At 36.2% G+C, this 19032-nt stretch overlaps 1 protein-coding gene across 1 annotated transcript in view; it reads right to left on the bottom strand.

Annotated features, from left to right (window-relative positions):
• The window catches only part of LOC144969273 (sodium-dependent phosphate transport protein 3-like), a 35494-nt gene that overhangs the window by 796 nt on the left and 15666 nt on the right, over positions 1 to 19032 (bottom strand). The window contains exons 2-6 of the mRNA XM_078908385.1: positions 8231 to 8421; positions 4208 to 4455; positions 2584 to 2687; positions 2288 to 2417; positions 1070 to 1157 (exon numbers count right to left, since the gene is read on the bottom strand). Coding sequence (XP_078764511.1) covers positions 1070 to 1157; positions 2288 to 2417; positions 2584 to 2687; positions 4208 to 4455; positions 8231 to 8342 — 682 coding nt within the window. The 5' untranslated portion in view covers positions 8343 to 8421. The remainder of the gene's footprint in view (positions 1 to 1069; positions 1158 to 2287; positions 2418 to 2583; positions 2688 to 4207; positions 4456 to 8230; positions 8422 to 19032) is intronic.

Here is a 19032-nt window from a genome sequence, read left to right as displayed (position 1 = left end):
GAAAGTAGGTTACAACTATTATTTTTTAAAATTGGGTTGGGGGTTAACATTGTTAGTAAAGCCCATATTAAATATTACCAACGAGCACGGAATTACTGGAAAATCTAAAAATGATAAAATTATGTTTTACAGATTGATATATGAATAACTTGCAAAGCTTTTTTAATTAAAGGTAATTCTGTCACCCATTGACTCAAATGCCTATTTAGAATAGAATTTGCTAGGTCACAATGATCCTTAATTTGATCTTGGTCGTGAGAATCGCTATCTGGCCATCCTAATGCCAGATTAATTTGCGCGTACCTACATACTTTATTAACGAACCGATTGTATCGATGATGGCTCAAAACATTCTTCTCGGTCTTTGACAATTTCCACAAATAATAAAAATAGATGAGTGCCTTTTCATAAAAGCCTTTATTTATCCGCAAATATTGAGGATTTCCCACTAGTTTTATAAATTTACTAAAGATACATCCATTTTGCTTAAAAAAATAAAAGTCTCGAAATACAGATTAACCCGCCAAAAAAGCTTAACCCCCCCCCCCCCTGCCCCCAAAATAAGATCCATTGAACCTATCCCTAATAGAGTTAAAATATACAAGATTCATCATCATGTGATTATAATTTCCGGTAAAATATCCCTATTATGTTTGTTTTCATGTTTTAAAGGTTTTCCGCGCTTGCTACAAATTGAGGTCATTTCAGCACCAGTGATAAGTAAAAAATGGCTCGTCAGAAAGTTCTAGATTTATAATTAAAAGCACACGAGTAAAGGTAAGGCAAAGAGGAATGGTCAAATAGGTAACAGGGGAAGATTCAAAGAGCATACAATCAGTGTGCTTGTGTTTGATATCACTTAAAAGTCTCAGCCAAACCAAAACACGGGATCCAAATGCCTACATATCATTATATATTAAGAACAAAAATATAACATATAGGATTTCAACACCGTTTTCGAAAAACCATGGTGTCTCATTTAAATGAAAAAAGTCAGAAAGCCACCAGAAAAAATTACAATATAAGACTCTACCAGAAGCCCCGACTAACCTCCCACCCAGTCACTCACCTAGACAAGGCAAAGCAAACATCACACTGGTCTCTTGGCGAGGACACCAGTTGGCAACCAAAGCAAATATTCCGGAGAACATGAAACCCTGTGAAAGAAAAAAAATTAATGATATCAATAAATAGGCGAAACTCTCATGTCATGCGCTTTACGTATTAGCCGTTACGGCGGGGCTCCAAGAGAGCGGTTATTGTGACGAATCTCTGGCTTAAAGCTATGTGAAGGTGCGTTATGGCTAACCCACACCGGAGACCTTCTCCGACGACTGCCGTCCTCTGCCGTCTTCCGGATAAAGACGTCGGGCACGTACAAAATACTAAGAACAAATAGAAGAGCCCCTAGACCTACCCATACCAAGCGCCCGACGTCCTCTGTCGTTTTTTTTTTGTTGTTTTTTTTTCTAACTTGGTACGGGTAGGTCTAGCGGCTCTTCTCTTTATTCTTAGTAATTGGTCCGTGCCCGACGTCTTTTTCCGGAAGACGGAAGAAGACAGCAGTGCCGGACCGTCGGAGTCAGTCTCCAATGTGGGGTAGCCCGATATATCTGTGACAGCCCGAATCGTTGGCAGACAAAGCAATTATTGCGGGGTAAGAAAAAAAAGGATTCAATAAAGAGATAAACGAAACTCTCTTGTCGTGCGCTTTACTTATTAATCCAAACGACTGGGTGTCTATTTTACTTTAACCTGACCAAGAGGGCGATAAGCGCGACAAATCTCTGCCTTCTAGCTAAACCCGAATCGTTGAAAGTTCAAGTTGCATCTCAGTTACTACCCTCTTTGTAATGATGGTAAGTATAATGCCAACTCGGAGTAAAATCGAACCCTTGCTGTCAAAGGTCAAGCTACCGGATTGTTATTGGGATTAGAACTTGTCATTTCTTATACTAGGGTCTGTATGTGTATAATAATAGTTGAATCTTTCAACTCCAACAACAATTCCAACTACTACAACTCCAACTACTACAACTACAACTCTTACAACTCCAACTCTTACAACTACAACAACAACAACAACAACAAATAATGACGATGATGATGATGATGATGATGATGATGATGATGATGATGATGATGATGATGATGATGATGATGATGATGATGATGATGATGATGATAATTCAATATTGACTACGTGTCTTTTCTATTTTTGTTTTTCTTTTTGTTTTGTTTTACAAAATATGAGTAAATTACAAGTGCAACCGACTATGCAACTTACACAGGTCAGACCTGCCACAGTTCTTACAGTGTACAACACCGGAAGGCTCCAAATGGCTGTAGGGATACTCAAGAGATGCAGAATTCCAGTTGTGATCAGCCCAAATGTCATCACACCTTTTGGACCCAACCTGATTTGGATTAGAAATTATGTGAGAGGGAAGTATTATCAAAGGGTTCATTATTCACTTGTAGATGTGATCCATTTTGAAAGTTGACAGTACCGGTATGAATGGCCCTGGTCCTTATTTAAAAAGTCGGGCACATGATAGTATTCGATTACTTAACATTACCCACCTTGTAACGATTATTCCAGAGGGAATCTGCATAAAAAAGTAACCAAAGAAGAATGAAGAAACCACCCAGCCTTGGGTCTGGGAATCCCATGAAAATTTCCAACCCTAAAATATAAAAAAATAAAATAAAATACATTGATATCACTTGATACATACATCAATGTGTGTAAATAAAAGGGGGGATGTTTTATAGTTAAAACGGTGTGTACTTCTGGAGTTGTAATATTATATATGTGTATATTTATATATATATATATATATATATTATATATATATGTGTGTGGTGTATGTGTGTGTGTGTGCGCGCGCGCGCGCCCAGAGCCTCCAACCAGGGGGATAGGTTGTGCAATATAAATGTGCATTATTATTATTATTATTATTATTATTATTATATTATTATTATTATTATTATTATTATTATTATTATTATTACATATTATATATATATATATATATATATATATATATATATATATATATATATATATATATATATATATTATAAGGATGTCAACAAAGTAGTAATTCGTTACATTTTGCGCAACATGTCAAAAGTAAACATCGAAGAATTATTCACGAATACTTTATTATTTCACTTATTCGTGTTCGATTTGGCAACTGCTCTTATAAAAAAATTCCATCATATTAGCTCATGACTTTTAATTGGGTTGATTTTTTTCCAAGTTTCATGACAAGACAGATTTTCTTGATCATATTTGAATAACTTGTCCTAACTTACTCTTCACTGCTCTTTCCAATGTTTGTTGTTTTGTTGTTTTGTTGTTGGTTTTTTTTTTTTTTTTTGGGGGGGGGGGGGTGTTGTTCTTGTCTTGCTTTGTTTATTTGTTTGTTGGGGGGGGGGGGGGGTCAAAAAGGAAGACGATTGGATTGTTGAAAAAATATAAATATACAATTAAATATACCCGAAACAAAGTAAGACAAACTGGACTGTCTCAAAAAAAAAGGGAATAGACTTATATTCAAAAAGAAAACCATTAATTGCTTGGTTTGGGATCACCTAAAACTCGCATCACGACACAATGCAAATGTCGCTGCTTCAAGCTCGAAGAAATAAATAACAATAGACAAACGGATTGGGGATTGGACGCTTCAATTTGAATAACGATAAACATAATGTGAAGGTTTCTGGTTTCTCTTTTGTCAACTAAACACGATGACTGAAACATTAAAGACGAATGAGAGATATGGTATAGTTAAGATGAATCACCTTTAAGAGGGCTACTACATGCAAATGCACGATAAAAATAACTCGTTTAATCATAATATTATAATACTAAAGATTTATTAAGTCATATTAAATCCAGGTTTTTAAAAAATCTATTTATTTATTTATTTATTTATTTATTTATTTATTTATTTAATAATTTATTTATTTAGTTAGTTAATTAGTTATTTATGTATTTCTTTATTTGTTTAGCTAGTGATCTTGTTTTAAGGTCAATATCCCTGTGCCTATGTTTCTTATTGTATGTATAAGATGAAGATAAAACTAAACTAACAAAATGACTACAAACATGTCCCTCACTCCTGAGGTTAGAAAAAAAATATTTTAAAATCGTTTATTCAATACAAACAAATGAAAGAATCCTCTTTTCACCAATTACCTCATTACCACTTTCATTTCCTGATGTGACTACGTCAAAAGCAGTGCCGTTTTTCAGGAAAATGCTATTACTGTCAGGATTGCCTGAATTCATCTTCTGACGGTGGTGACTGAGAATGTTATCTTCGTTATCATCTTTCAGCATGCAGACCATGGCTGAAGTCATGCTGGCCTGACTAGCAATGGACGTACTCATGACCAAAGCTCCAAGTATGGTCACAAACAGTCGACATGATCTCCATAATGGTACTGGTGGGATGTAATGCAATAATGTAATAATTATAACAATTAATGTTTACAGCGCACAGAATCTACAAAGTGCTCTAAGGCTCTACACATACAAAGACAATAGGTAACACAAAACGCAATAAATACTAATACTACTAAATAGAAATGTTTTCAAAAGTTTCCTAAAATTACTGAGTTCAGGGGCGTCTTTGATTTGTTAACCTAATTTGTTCCATACTTTTGGGGCCCCACCAGAGAAATATAGTAAAATGTCCCTCTCAGAGTGAAGATGTAGATGACTTTATCGTTTAACAGTCCATCCCATACCGATATTATGACGAGATGGCAATGGTGACTTTAACCCTTTCCCTACCTGCATCAAAATCGTCACATTTGTTTCGATACAATATACATTTTTAAAAATTCAGATTTATTTTGTACATTACAAACTTTGAAGAATGATCTTTGTTTAATTAATAAGACATAAAGTTGTTTTGTAGAGAGATTGTTTGTGATTTAAAACATTTTTCTGCTGGGTAAGCCTGCCATTTTGGGAGAATACTGAAAATGATCAGTAAGGAGAGAGTCAAAGATTAGATAAAGTCTAAATTATAAAACAGTAGAGAAATTAAAAGCACAAGTACTAAAAGAACTTCAGTCACATTTTTCATGATGTTTCAGTTGACTTGTGACGAACTTAAGGAAAAAGCACCTTAGTTGACTCACTAATTGGCTTCTACAGTCATGACGTCACTTCCCTCGTAATGACGCATAGTAACTTAGTAACTGGCTCTAAACTTTCGGAACAATGGCGGACGCCCTTGTGAAATATTTCTCCGATAAAAGTGTGTCCAGAGGAGAAAAACATTATAAATATGATCATGTTTTGACTTTTATACATTCTGATCACATGACATATGAAAAAGTTCTTGCCAGCATGAAGAATAAAAAGTACCAATTTTCTTTGTTTAGAACCACGTTGCTCGCCGAAGCTGGGCGACGTGTCATCAGACTATTGAATCCAATTGCTTTTATAATAAGTATAATCTCAGTCCTTTATCTGAATGCCTTAATTTTATTAGAGTAATACTAACCTGCTAGAAGCTGTGGACTGTAAAGAAAGTATTGAACATTAATTTAAAGGACAATAAAGGAAACGAGGCTCATACCCCTTCTTCAGACAATAAAAAAAACAATAAAAACATTATTACATCACGTAAAATCTAGGCAGACGGCGGAAAAGTATTTGGCACTTCTTGTAGACTAGAGGAGGTCCCTATAGCTCAGTTGATAGAGCACTCGCGTCAAACGCAAAGTGACCGTGATCGATGTCGGGTGCAGTTGAGATGATTTTTTCTGACCACCCCCCCCCCTTCTACCCAGCAGTGACTGGGTAGCTGTGTCTGTTAGATCTGGCGGAATGTACTTTGCGATAGACTGGTGTCCTGTCCAAAGGGTAGCAAGAAATTGCGATTGTCCGTTTCGCGCTATGGAAACCGGGATAAACTCCGGCTCTGAAGGAATACTTGTCGGCTAGTAATACAATCTCGATTTTTCCCTTTTCATTTATTTTATTTTATTTTTTGTACCATTCTCTACATCTGAATCCAAGCTTTAATCTCTATTTTCTCAAAAACTAACTTCATGTGACTAAAGTACTCTTAATTCTGGACTATTTAACCATACTGTGTAAAAAAACTCATATTTACAAATTTGTCAAGAAAACTCTTCCTTCAAATATCAATCGATTTAAATTACCCTAATCTTAGCAAAATATCTCAAACCTGGGACTCCGCGTAGTATGATATTTCTAACTGAAAAATAAACTTCACAATTTTATAAATATGATTATTTCGAATTTAATATTTCACAAAAAAAATTTTAATAAAATAAAATCCCATTTATCCATCACCAAGGGGAAATTTGTCTTCAGGGTCTATTCCCAAGGGAAGACTGGAATAACCCAGGCGTCAGCGAGGTGACTTGCTCAAGGCCACAGCGCAGCGGCGGGTGATTGAACTCGGTACCTTTCGGGTACGAAGCAAAGACCGTACCGCTGAGCCACGCTGCCCCTTAATATCTTTACCTATTCTATCTTGACATAACACTAGTCTCGATTAACGAGTGTATCACGTGCGTTTATAGGTAGAAAAATAATTGTCTACATCAAAATTTAGAAAGGTTCAAACGTTTCTCGTTTGATTTGTATGTAATTCCTATAGATAGTTCGAAGTTGACGTCACTCAGGTCTTTGTTATTTTTTTTTGCCATCCGCGTTTATGAGTAATGCTCACTGAACTGTATTAACCAAACTATAAACGTTTAATATTACATACAGTTTTGTGTGTTGGTCCGTTTTACTTCCGGATGGCATTGTTGTGAGCTTCTTAGCCAAGCGCATACTATCTATAATTCAACTTCTCAGGATATTGTTTCATAGTTTAGGAGGCTTGTGTGCTGCGGTCTTGTGGTATGCCTCCCACTTTCTGAGGTGGAGGAGGAGGAGGAGGGGGAGGAAGAGGAGGGGGAGGGGGCGAGAAGATGAGGAAAAGGAAGAAGGAAGAAGGAGAAGGAGGAAGGAGAAGGAGGAAGGAGAAGGAGGAAGGAGAAGGAGGAAGGAGAAGGAGGAAGGAGAGGAGGAAGAAGAAGAAGAAGAAGAAGAGAAAGAAGAAGAAAGAGAAGAAGAGAAAGAAGAAGAAGAAGAAGAAGAGAAGAAGAGAAGGAGAAGAAGAAGAAGAAGAAGAAGAAGAAGGAAGAAGAAGAGAAAAGAAGAAGAAGAAGAAGAAGAAGAAGAAGAAAGAAGAAGAAGAAAAGAAGAAGAAGAAGAAGAAGAAGAAGGAAGAAGAAGAAGAAGAGAAGAAAGAAGAAGAAGAAAGAAGAAGAGAAGAAGAGAGAGAAGGAAGAAAGAAGAAGAGAAGAAGAAGAAGAGAAGAGAAGAAAGAGAAGAAGAAGAAGGAAGAAGAGAAGAAAAGAAGAAGAAGAGAAGAAGAAGAAGAGAAGAAGAAAAGAAGAAGAAGAAGAAGAAGAAGAAGAAGAAGAAGAAAAGAAGAAGAAGAGAAAGAAGAAGAGAAGAAGAAAGAAGAAGAAGAAAGGAAGAAGAAGAAGAGAAGAAAGAAGAAGAAGAAAGAAGAAGAAAGAAGAAAGAAGAAAGAAGAAGAAGAAGAAGAAGAAGAAGAAGAAGAGAAGAAGAAGAAGAAGAAGAAGAAGAAGAAGAAGAAGAAGAAGAAGAAGAAGAAGAAAGAAGAAGAAGAAGAAGAAGAAGAAGAAGAGAAAAGAAGAAGAAGAAGAAGAAGAAGAAGAAGAAGAAAAGAAGAAGAAGAAGAAGAAGAAAGAAAGAAGAGAGAAAGAAGAAGAAGAAGAAAGAAGAAGAAGAAAGAAGAAGAAAGAAGAAAAAGGAAGAAGAAAAGAGAGAAGAAGAAAGAAGAAGAAGAAGAAGAAGAAGAGAAGAAAGAAGAAGAAGAGAAGAAGAAAGAAGAAGAAGAAGAAGAAGAAGAAGAAGAGAAGAAGAAGAAGAAGAAGAAGAAGAAGAAGAAGAGAAGAAGAAGAAAAAAAGAAGAAGAAGAAGAAGAAGAAGAAGAAGAAGAAGAAGAAGAAGAAGAAGAAGAAGAAGAAGAAGAAGAAGAAGAAGAAGAAGAAGAAGAAGAAGAAGAAGAAGAAGAAGAAAGAAGAAGAAGAAGAAGAAGAAGAAGAAGAAGAAGAAGAAGAAGAAGAAGAAGAAGAAGAAGAAGAAGAAGAAGAAGAAGAAGAAGAAGAAGGAGTGAAATACAAATGTCTGAGCACAAAAAAAGGTACTTACATTTTTCTGGATTATCTACGTTTTCCTTGTTCGATTTGTCTGTAATTTTGTCCTCTTCTGTATATATTAATATATTATCATCATTTTTTTTCTCAATCGAATCCAACGTCATTTTTCGCAGATGTGACAGATTATCCTGTTACGAAAAAATGTGACGAATTAGGGAGCAGGCACTGGTGTGAGATAAAGATCTGAAAAAGTATGTATGAATCAGTGCATACAAAAGTAAGAAAAAGTACAATGTAAAAAATCCCCCTAAAACAGCCTACGAGGTTATGTTTTGTTGTTTTGGTGTTTTTGTTTTGTTTTGTTTTGTTTTTTCTTGAATGTAGAGCCCGTGGGCATATTTTCCTGTTTTTCTTTTTACAGTTGTTATTGCGCTTGCGTCACATTTAGGTCAATTTTTCTCTACTAAAAAGGATATATATGGGATATTGAAAAAAAAAATATAAATAAAGGTACCCAAGAATAAGAAAGATAAAGGAGACTGGTTCAAATAGGGAACATATGTATCTCCCAAAACAGCTACTAACTATTTGACTATTTCCCTCTTGGCTAAAGACTTCGGCAAGGTCCAGGACAAAAGAAATCCCATTCCAAGGCAAAGACAGAAAGCAACTCGGCAAACAGAACGGATATAAGGGGATAGAAGACACAGCAAGTAACCTTCTGCCCAACCATTGGTTGAGCATTTTTCTTAAACTCACACAATGTATAAATTAGCCTTGAACATACGTCTTGTATAATCAAATAATCGTCTTTTTAAGAGTTTGGAAATGACACTGCTTTCTCGAGGGTGTAATCTACAGCGTTTAATATGACATTGCCTTTGTATGAATCAAATACTCTTCAACAGTCATGACGTCACCTCCCTCGTAATGACGAATGATAACTTAGTACCTGGCTCTTAACTATCGGAACAATGGCGGACGCCCTTATGAAATATTTCTCCAGATGAGAAAAACATTATAAATAAGATCATGTTTTGACTTTTATACATTCTGATCAGAAGACATGAAAAGTTCTCGCCAGCATGAAGAATAATAAGTACCGATTTTATTTGTTTAGAACCACGATGGCCGCCGTTGCTGGGCGACGTGACATCAGGTTATTGTATCCAATTACGAGAATTGCATTTTAAAGATTATGCAATTCAAGTTGTAAGCGGTTTCACCAGTAAACTGCCGTACTCTGGAAAGACACGTATTTAAAATGTTGACCGGAGAACTCGTCCTACAAATATCGATCGATTTAAATGACCTTATCTACAACTTGAATTGCATAATCTTGAAAATGCAATTCTCGTAATTTGAGAGTCATACAAAGGCAGTGCCATATTAAACGCTGTGGGTTACACCCTCCAGAAAGCAATGTCATTTCCAAACTCTTAAAAAGAAGAATATTTCAATGTAAAGATATATCATATGATGATGTTTTGGGGGCCATGGCCACTGAGGGTGAAATCTACCAAATGGTGGAAATTCTACCATAGTTGTTTATTGTTTTTTTATCCAGAGGGGGGGGGGAGCATTTAGGGGTTGGTCTCAATCACCCCAACCGGTCTTAGTCATCCTATTCTACGGTAACTTATAAAATGTGAGTTAAACTCTTCAAAAATGTTATTAAGAAGAGCGCGTTTGGTTTGTTTTTAGTTCCTGATTCTCTTCAACTTCATTTAGAACTAAATCTATTTTATTTGTAGAGCCGAGTTCATTTCGACTTAATACCAGATTGACACATTAAAAAATAAATATTATAATGTGACATCAACTCTCACAGCTGCCATAGATTTGTTTCCAATGGGACATTTTAAAATGAGGTTTTCTTCATAACAAATCCATTTAAGAATTGAGGAAAAATTAAGTGATTAATAATTGGAACTGGCCAGAAAGAGAAATGATTATCCACAGCACACTTTAGAACTCTGCAAAATACATGGGTTTTAGAATATTAGTTTACTGCTCTATACTATATCGTGTGGTATAACACTCGATTAGGCATTCAGGGCATTCAAATTTTGAATAAATTTTGAACTCAATTTCTATTGTCTTAGAAGGCAATACATTTTCCCAAATTTTAAGAGCTGAATTAAGAAAATGATTGTATTCAATATAATAGAACAGTAAAGTTGATGCCCCAAACGTAAACAATAACAAGTTGCTAGTGATTTCCGTTAGGGACCGGAATAATTTACGCACAATATAGGTCTCCCAATTTTGTAGTTTGAGTTGTAGGCAATACACTTTCAGTATTGAAAATATGTTTACATAAAATCTAACAGTTGCAGAAATAATAATATAAGACTAAATTATTATGAAAATCAGGCTCCGAATAATTCTCGTTTTGTTCATACCAGCGCAATAATTTGCTCTGGTCTAAAAATAGATAGACGTAACTTTTGATAAATTTTACCTTTTGTTCCATAAAATATCCATATCTAGACATTATTTGATGCATGATCGAGTATTTATGAATATGTGTTTCTTTTGCCACCTAACAGCCAAATTTTAAAGGTTATTTTCTTTCTATTATTTACATTGGAACGTGAGCTGTCAAGACAGGAACATGTGGTTTGCCATGTGCTTCTCGACCTTTGTTTACGTTTGGGGCATCAACTTTACTGTTCTATAGGAACCACTAACTGGTATCGATTCAATGTAAGTACTCAAATTCCCTAGTCATATACGCGAACCGGACGTTGACCCACAACCCACGTGTGGAAATATGATAGCGTCTGTTTTCGATGGGATTTGACGAAACAGAAGTAAAATCGATAAAATCAGCACGCTATTTAATCGCCAAATAGCCTTTTGATCAAACCTCTGAAGTAACTTTTTCATCAATCCACTGATCAGATATCTGATGTCTACATTAGAGATTAGCGCTCGCTATTCATCTAATTAGAATCTATAATCTATATAATCTATTGCTTATATTCTTTCAAAAAATCATCAATACCGTGTGCTATTACCAACTCATAAGCATATTCCTATATAGACGATAGGATGTCAAATTATATTTTAGAGTAATAATACGCTTCAACAGTCGTGACTTCCCTCGTAATGACGCATGGTAACTTAGTAACTGGCTCTAAACTATGGGAACAATGGAGGATGGCCTCATGAAATATTTCTCAGACGAGCATAAAAGCGTATCCAGAGGGACTTTTACACATTCTTATCACATGACATATGAAAAGTTCTCGCCAGTATGAAGAATAAAAAGTACCGATTTTCTTTGTTCAGAACCACGATGGCCGCCGTTGCTGGGCGACGTGACATCAGACTATTGAATTCAATTACAAAGTAATAAGTTTCTCAACCTATGTTTTTTTTTGTTTGTTTGTTGCTTTAGGTCTCTTCCAACACAATTGAGGTTATATGAGAGACCGCTGAAACAGAAAAAAAACAAGCAATCTAACAAAAATAGTACAAATGTAAATCAAAATCATAACCTAAAGATATCATAAGCTAAATTATAAATAACCAAGAACAAACAGGCAGAAGATTTACAGAAAAAAAATATCCCCTGTCAAAAATACAATCACAAACCAAAGAAGCAGGATAGGCTAGTAAAGAGAAGAAGAAACGACATCACTATCGGATCGTACACCCATGCGAACATCATAGGTATATGATTCAAGGGTGATGCTCCCATCCAACCACCCGCTAACCTATGTTTATACATCGTTCTCCGCGTATCAAAGTTGTAGAGAAACGTATATAAAGTCTGAGCATTTATATAGTGCAATATCCACTAAACATGCTCAACGCGTTTTACAAGGAGACCTAGCCAACAGCAACACTAAACATGAAGGACGAAAAATGTTTCGTGTTAGGAGATATTACCTTTTTTTTCGGACAGAGACAACGGTGTTGACGACCAGGTACTCATTTTACACCTGAGTACAGTGCGACAATATGAGTAAAGAGCTTTTTTCAAGGACCCAACTCGAACCCTCGACATGTCGGTCCCAAGATGATACTAAAAATTAAAATTTAAGCTCAATTTATATAAGTGGTTTTCCCGATAGCTTAGTTGGTAGAGTACTCACTTCACACTCGAAGGGACCGAGATCAATCTCGAGTGAAATCGAGCTTTTCTTCTGCGCCCCCCCCCCCCCCCTCCTGCCCTGTTCACTCAGCAATGATTGGGTAACTGGGTCTGTTAGATCTGCGGAAAATACTTTGCGATAAACTAGTGTCCTATTCAAAAGGTAGCAAGCAATCTCGAAACAGTAGTAAACAAAAAGGAATATAATAGCTTAAAGAAAAAGAATAAAATACCAGACACGGAATGTTTCGGGCTCATATTCCTTATTCAACTAACAACAAAAATATCAGTGAAAACAAAATCGACGGCAGAGAAGTATTCGGCACGTCCTTTCTGTATTAAGATCTTGCAATGTTTGCTAGGCCACTAATGAGTGCCAAATTGAGCGGAATATTAAACAACGCATAAAAGTTGGTGCATAAAAAAACACGAGTGGAATAAAAATGGATGTGAAATTTAATGTTTCAGTTGAAATAAATCCAATAAATGTGTGAAAAAATAATCCAGAAGAATGAAGAATGGACAGTGATCCTTTTGAAATGAAGTGATCATGAATGTGAGCTAATATTTACATCTTCTCCAACGATGAAGGGAATAAAACAAACTTTAGATATGAGATGCGATAGTCTAGTAATAATATTCCAATCTGGTGTTGAGTCCACGGGGTATTAACAAACTGCTCTTGTCCGGGCTGTAAATGATCTTCTTCAAATCATCGATAAATGTTCCTGCACACTTCTTAACCTTCTTGATTTATCATCAACTTTTGACACTATCGAATACGACCTACTGTTAAAACGTTTAAAAATAATGTTCTGCATTTCCGATACGCACTCAGTTGGTTTAAATCGTATTTATTAATTGTGGTTGTAAATATTTTGAAGTCCGATCAAATTCCTTTGGAATGTGGTGTCCCACAGGGACCTGTTTTTTGTTCTCTACATATATCAGGGGCTTTGGCCTGTCCTACCACCAATATGCTGATGACAACCAGTTGTTTGGATCGGAAAGTAGAAAAAACCTACAAAATGTTATAAGTGCATGTAAAAAATGTGTACTAGGTATAAGGGATTGGATGTGTAGGACAGACTAATGTTGAATGACGACAAAACGGAGAAGATGTATGTAGGGATCAGAAGAGTTTGTAACGAGAAGAAATTGAAAGTAGGAGAGATGTCATTAGATATTGTTGACAAGATCAAAAATCTTGGAGCATTTTTAGACTCAGAACTGTCGATGGACCACCAAATTAAGACAATGATCCAATCATTGATGTGTCAGTTGAAAAAAAATGGTTCTATATGACAGTTCCTTTCTGGGGATGTTACCAAAAGCTTGTCGTTTCTTTTTTATTTTCAAAGCTAGATTACTGTAATGCTTTGTTGTTTGGTGTCTGGGAATATTAGCTCCGGCGGCTTCAGACGGTCAAAGATAATGCTTCCAGATTGGTCTTTCGAAGGCGGAAACTTGACTCTGTCACACCTCTCCTTCCGAGATTACACTGGCTGTCTGTTGAGAAAAGGAACAAATTCAAAGCATGTGTCCTAGTTTATCGTTGTCTGGAAAACACTAACCCTCCCAACCCCACAGAACTCCTAAAGAAATATTCGACAACCCGATCTTTGCGTTCCTCCAATGACACTTCCCGTTTGGCTATCCCACACATTTGTACAAAAGAGGTGTGAAGGTCCTTGTCTCAGTTGGTCCGTCTGTATGGAACACCATTCCATAGAGCATCCGAGAGTCCAAATCATTGTCTGTGTTCAAGAAATTTGAAAACATTTCTTTTTTGATGTCATGTAATTTCTATCTTATTTTGTGTTGATGTAAAGCGCCAAGAGCCTCATGATTGAGGATACCGTGCGCTCTATAAGACTATTATTAAACCTCAATGTTTTCAGTAGCTGAATTTTAATACAAACGTGAGCGGCCTTCAGTTGGGCCGGGAAGGCCAAGTTGGTTGAATGTCGTGCCACAGCTTTTTTTCCGATTTGCACTGCGGCTGACTCCTGGGTTATTCCAGTCTCCCCTTAGGATAGACCCTAGAGACAAATTTCCTTTATGGGATGAATAAAGGAAATTTTATTAAAAACAGGTGAACTATTCAAGGGTAAGAAAACAATTTTTTTTTTAATTTAAGAAAGAAAAAAAAAACTAAAATGAAAAAACAAGAGAAATAAGAACGTGGAAAGAATTATTTATGTGAAAAGAGACGTGTTGGTAACACCATCTGAAGCGACAATGATTTATTGAAATTGAATGGCTATGTGGTCTTGTGGTATGACACTGATTTCGGATCGGAAGGACTTGGATTCCTGCCTCGCTCGGCATATAGTTGAGTCCTTGGAAAAGGCTCCTTACACACATACTCTCACCGTACTCAGGCGTAAAATGAGTACCTGGCCGTTAACAGCGTTGTTTCTGTCCGAAAAATATGTATTATCGCCTACAGGCGTCATGTCACGTCCTTCATGTTACGTGTTGCTGTTTGCTAGGGACCCCTTGTAAAACGCTTTGAGCACGTTTTAGTGGATATTGCACTATATAAAAGCTCAGGTTTAGAAAGAAGGCCTTTAGTGGAACTGAGTGCGCAATATAAGATAAAATTGAAAGGAGCACTTTTCAGTCTCGAGGTTTGGTTTTTTATTTTTTTTTTTTTGCTATGACTTAATGAAATACAAGACCTATTGAAATTACTCTTTTCTCTAATTGTGACCCATCGACTCAAAGCGGTTTTATGTCGAGATAAACTCGGTGACGGGAATTAAATTTATTGTCACAAACATGAAACGTGGGGTTCATCATTAATATTTCTGTTCGTTATGGTGGAGAGAATATATAGTTTCTTATATTACAAAAAAATCAAGGATCGTATTTACTATCATTTTAGTTCTAATCTGAATAAGGAAGAAAAGTGTGATGACAAAAAAAAAAACTGGTTCCTATTTCATTGGAAGTGTACAACCACTCTTCCGGAGAACTGGATATATACCTTGTGTAATTGATCTTCTGGCCCCAGAGTGATGGCATTTTATATTCTAGCCTGAATAAATTATGCTGGTCGACAATAAAGATGGCACATCATCGCTCTTTTACATCCCATAATCCTAAGAATCTGCCCATGCATCCTACTGTTAATATAGCTTTACCACCATTATGTACTCTATTCATTATTATTACTCCGAAGGACTGATTACATAATAATAATAATAATAATAATAATAATAATAATAATAATAATAATAATAATAATAATAATAATAATAATAATAATGCTGAAAACTTATATAGCGCTATAGCTCCGAGACACCAGACTCTAAGCGCTTAAATTACAAATTACTTTGGCTGAAACATACTCATTCACACACACACACACACAAGCACACACACACACACATACACACACAACACACACAATATAAACCAGACAGACCTATCTTGCTTCTCATATCATCTACTAAAGACGAAACATATGTTTTAAGCGAACGTTTAAAAATAGACAAAGATTCTTTTTCACGAATTTATCGGACAGCTTTCCGTATCTACAATATTGAGCCTTTTTTTAGCTTTTATATAGTGCAATATCCACTAAACGTGCTCAAAGCGCTTTACAATGGGTCCCTGGTCAACAGCAACATTCAATATGAAGGACGGGACATGACGCCTGTATTACAATATTTTAGGACAGAAACAAAGCTGTTAACGGCCAGGTACTCGTTTTACACCTGAGTGCGGTGAGAGAATGTGAGTAAAGAGCATTCTCCAATGATGCCGAGCGAGGCTCGAACCCAGGACCTTCCGATCCAAAAGCTAGTGTTATACCACTAGACCACATAGCCCCGATACAATATCACGTCATATTATATAACATATACAGTGGAACGGGGTGACTAAGGCCACTAGGGGTGACTGAGACCAGCCCCAAAATGTGCACCCCAGATTGATAATTAGTAAACAAATATGGTAAAATGTGCATCTTTATGATATATTTCTGATTTGTTTTGTTTTGTTTTGTTTTTAAGGGTTTTACGGCCCTTGCAACACATTTAGGTCATATCAGCGCCAGTAAAAAGGGGGAAAATGTGATAGTAAAAAGTTCCAGAATTACAAATAAATCACCAAAGAAAAGGTAAGACAAAGGGGTTCAAATAGGAAACTATGTAGATTCCAAGAGCATACTATCAACATACTTAGTTTGAAATCACCTAAAGTCTCATCCAGACACAAGCACAGGTCCCCACTAAGAGGGATACACTAAAATGCTTACAAATCATATATAATACGTAAACAAAACATAATACAGTACATAACAGAGAGATGATTTACAAAGAAAATAATATCATCTCCCAAAACTAACTATACATTTGAGTGTTTCCTTCTCAGCCAGGGTATCCGGTCAGGACAAGGATAAAACCAAAAAAAATCTTATTCCAAGACAAAGACAGAAAGCATGTTGGAAAACAGATATAGGGGGATAGAAGACACAGTAAGTACCGCCCTGCCCACTATGGGAGATCAGGAACCCCACTCAGGATTACTGATTTCATCTTTCCCCAAATTGAAGCGAAAAAAAAACATCGGATAGGTTCTTTAAATGTCAAGATTTACCATATAAATATGTTTAAATAGAGTTTAAAAAGTACTATTTTAACATCTTTATATGTCGTCAATAGCCTCACAATATATTTTAGAAATGGTCACAAAATATACAGAAACGTCATATAACGTCATATTAGTGTAAAACATATAACTTATATAATATAGTTTCATATCAACATGAAGACTGAATAGACAATATGCCATGAGATGCCCTGTAGATCAAGTTTAACATGATGATTAAATTTTAGGATTCAAAGACGGTCGTCCGCAAACTTTGTTCATTTAGGATCAATGTCATCAGGCAGGTCACTGACGAAGATAATAAACAATATAGGATCCAAAACACTTCCGTGTGACAGTCCACCTGTAAGTTCATATTTATAATTGTTTTTAATTTTGGGGAAAAAAATTATTTAATCTATCAACAAATACCTCTCAAAATTCAATAGCCTCATAATATTGAAAAAACAATCGTTAATTAGGTACAAGTCTAATCCTTTACATAACTGAAATCGATGATGACATTTTTCATAACAAGCTGATGATTCGTCGGTTACTAAGCATTTTTGTGTTGTTTTATTTGTCATTAAGGGTTTTACGGTGCTTGCAACACATTAAGGTCATATCAGCGCCAGTAAAAAGGAAGAAAACGGAATAGTAAAATGTTTTAGAATTACTATTATAGCACCCAAGAAAAGGTAAGACAAAGGGGAGTTTTAGATCACCTAAAAGTCTCATCCAGAATTAACAAGAGATGAAGTGAGTAGAAAAGTGCCAGAAGACAATAGAGAATTTTTATAAATTTCGCGGCGGTGATGGGGTTTGGACCCGCGACCTTATTGGTACGACAACTCCGCCTGGCCGGTGAGAGCGTGACTCTACCGTATGAGCTATCCACGAACCCCAAAAAAAATCGTATCAAACTCAGGTCATTCATTACTAGAGCCTTCTCTCACCGACTACTGGGGGTAGCGGATACACACACACACACACACACACACACACACACACACACAACCAACGCGAAGTTAGTTGGCCAGCAGAAAAGCTTAATAGCCAATAATCTCAACACAAACATATAACAGAAACAATTGAGACATTGAGTATGCTCCGGTATATGGGGTGAATTTTTAATTCAGAAAAGTGAGTGGAGCAGGCACTTATGTTGGTAACAACAAGAAATGAAGTGAGTAGAAAAGTGCCAGAAGACAATAGAGAATAAAAATCCAGACACAAGCACAGGTCCCGACTAAGAGGATACTCAAATGTTTACAAATCATGAATATTTATATGTAAACAAAACAATACAGTGCGTAACAGAGAGATGATTTACATCTCTAAAAAGTTTATTACTACAGTGTATATATTTGACTGTTTCCCTCCCAGCTAGGGTATCCGGCCAAGTAATCTCATTCCAAGACAAAGACAGAAAGCATGTTGAAAAACAGATATAGGGGGATGGAAGACACAGTAAGTGCCTCTTTGCCTACTATGGGAGTTAGGAATCCCACACAGGATTACTAAGCATTAACCAATCAGAATATGTCCTGCCATTTACCCCGCTCCGTCCCCTCGACTATAATAATATTTCCAGTCCACGAAAAGGCCTGCGCTCAAACACACAAATAGTTCAGGTCCAGTGAGAGGGGATTTCTCGCAATATTTTGACATACTGATTAAATAATTGCATAGTTCTTGTTTTGTTCACACAAGTGCATCAATTTTGAATAATTGATTTTATCGACGGTAACTTTTGAGAAATGTTACCACCTGCTTCATAAAATATCAATATCTAGACGTTATTTGATGCATATTTGTTTATTTGTATTTGTTTTTCTTGCCACCCTACAACCACGATTTTATGGTTATTTCTTTCTATAATTTGCTATGAAAAGGTAGGAGCACGTGTTTTACCACGTGCTGCCAGTCTTTCTTTGCTTTGACGGCGTCACCCCCTGGTTAGGTCTATGTACCAAAGAACGTCTTTAATTTGTTCTTCAGACAAAAAGAATTAGTTCCGGTGTGACAGTAATTAGCTGATCCGCCCACGAAATGTCGGTCATTGTTTACTGTCAAGTGATGCCCATCTATGGGTAAGACTCAGCTTGGAATACAACTGCAGTGTATGGAACCCCTGACAAATAAAGTTA

The sequence above is a fragment of the Berghia stephanieae genome, chromosome 3 (genome assembly GCF_034508935.2).
Source record: "Berghia stephanieae isolate SIO BIC M18660-M18661 chromosome 3, UCSD_Bste_1.3, whole genome shotgun sequence".
NCBI lineage: Eukaryota > Metazoa > Mollusca > Gastropoda > Nudibranchia > Aeolidiidae > Berghia > Berghia stephanieae.
Note: the sequence above shows the minus strand (reverse complement) of the source record. Positions and strands in the feature narration are given on the sequence as shown.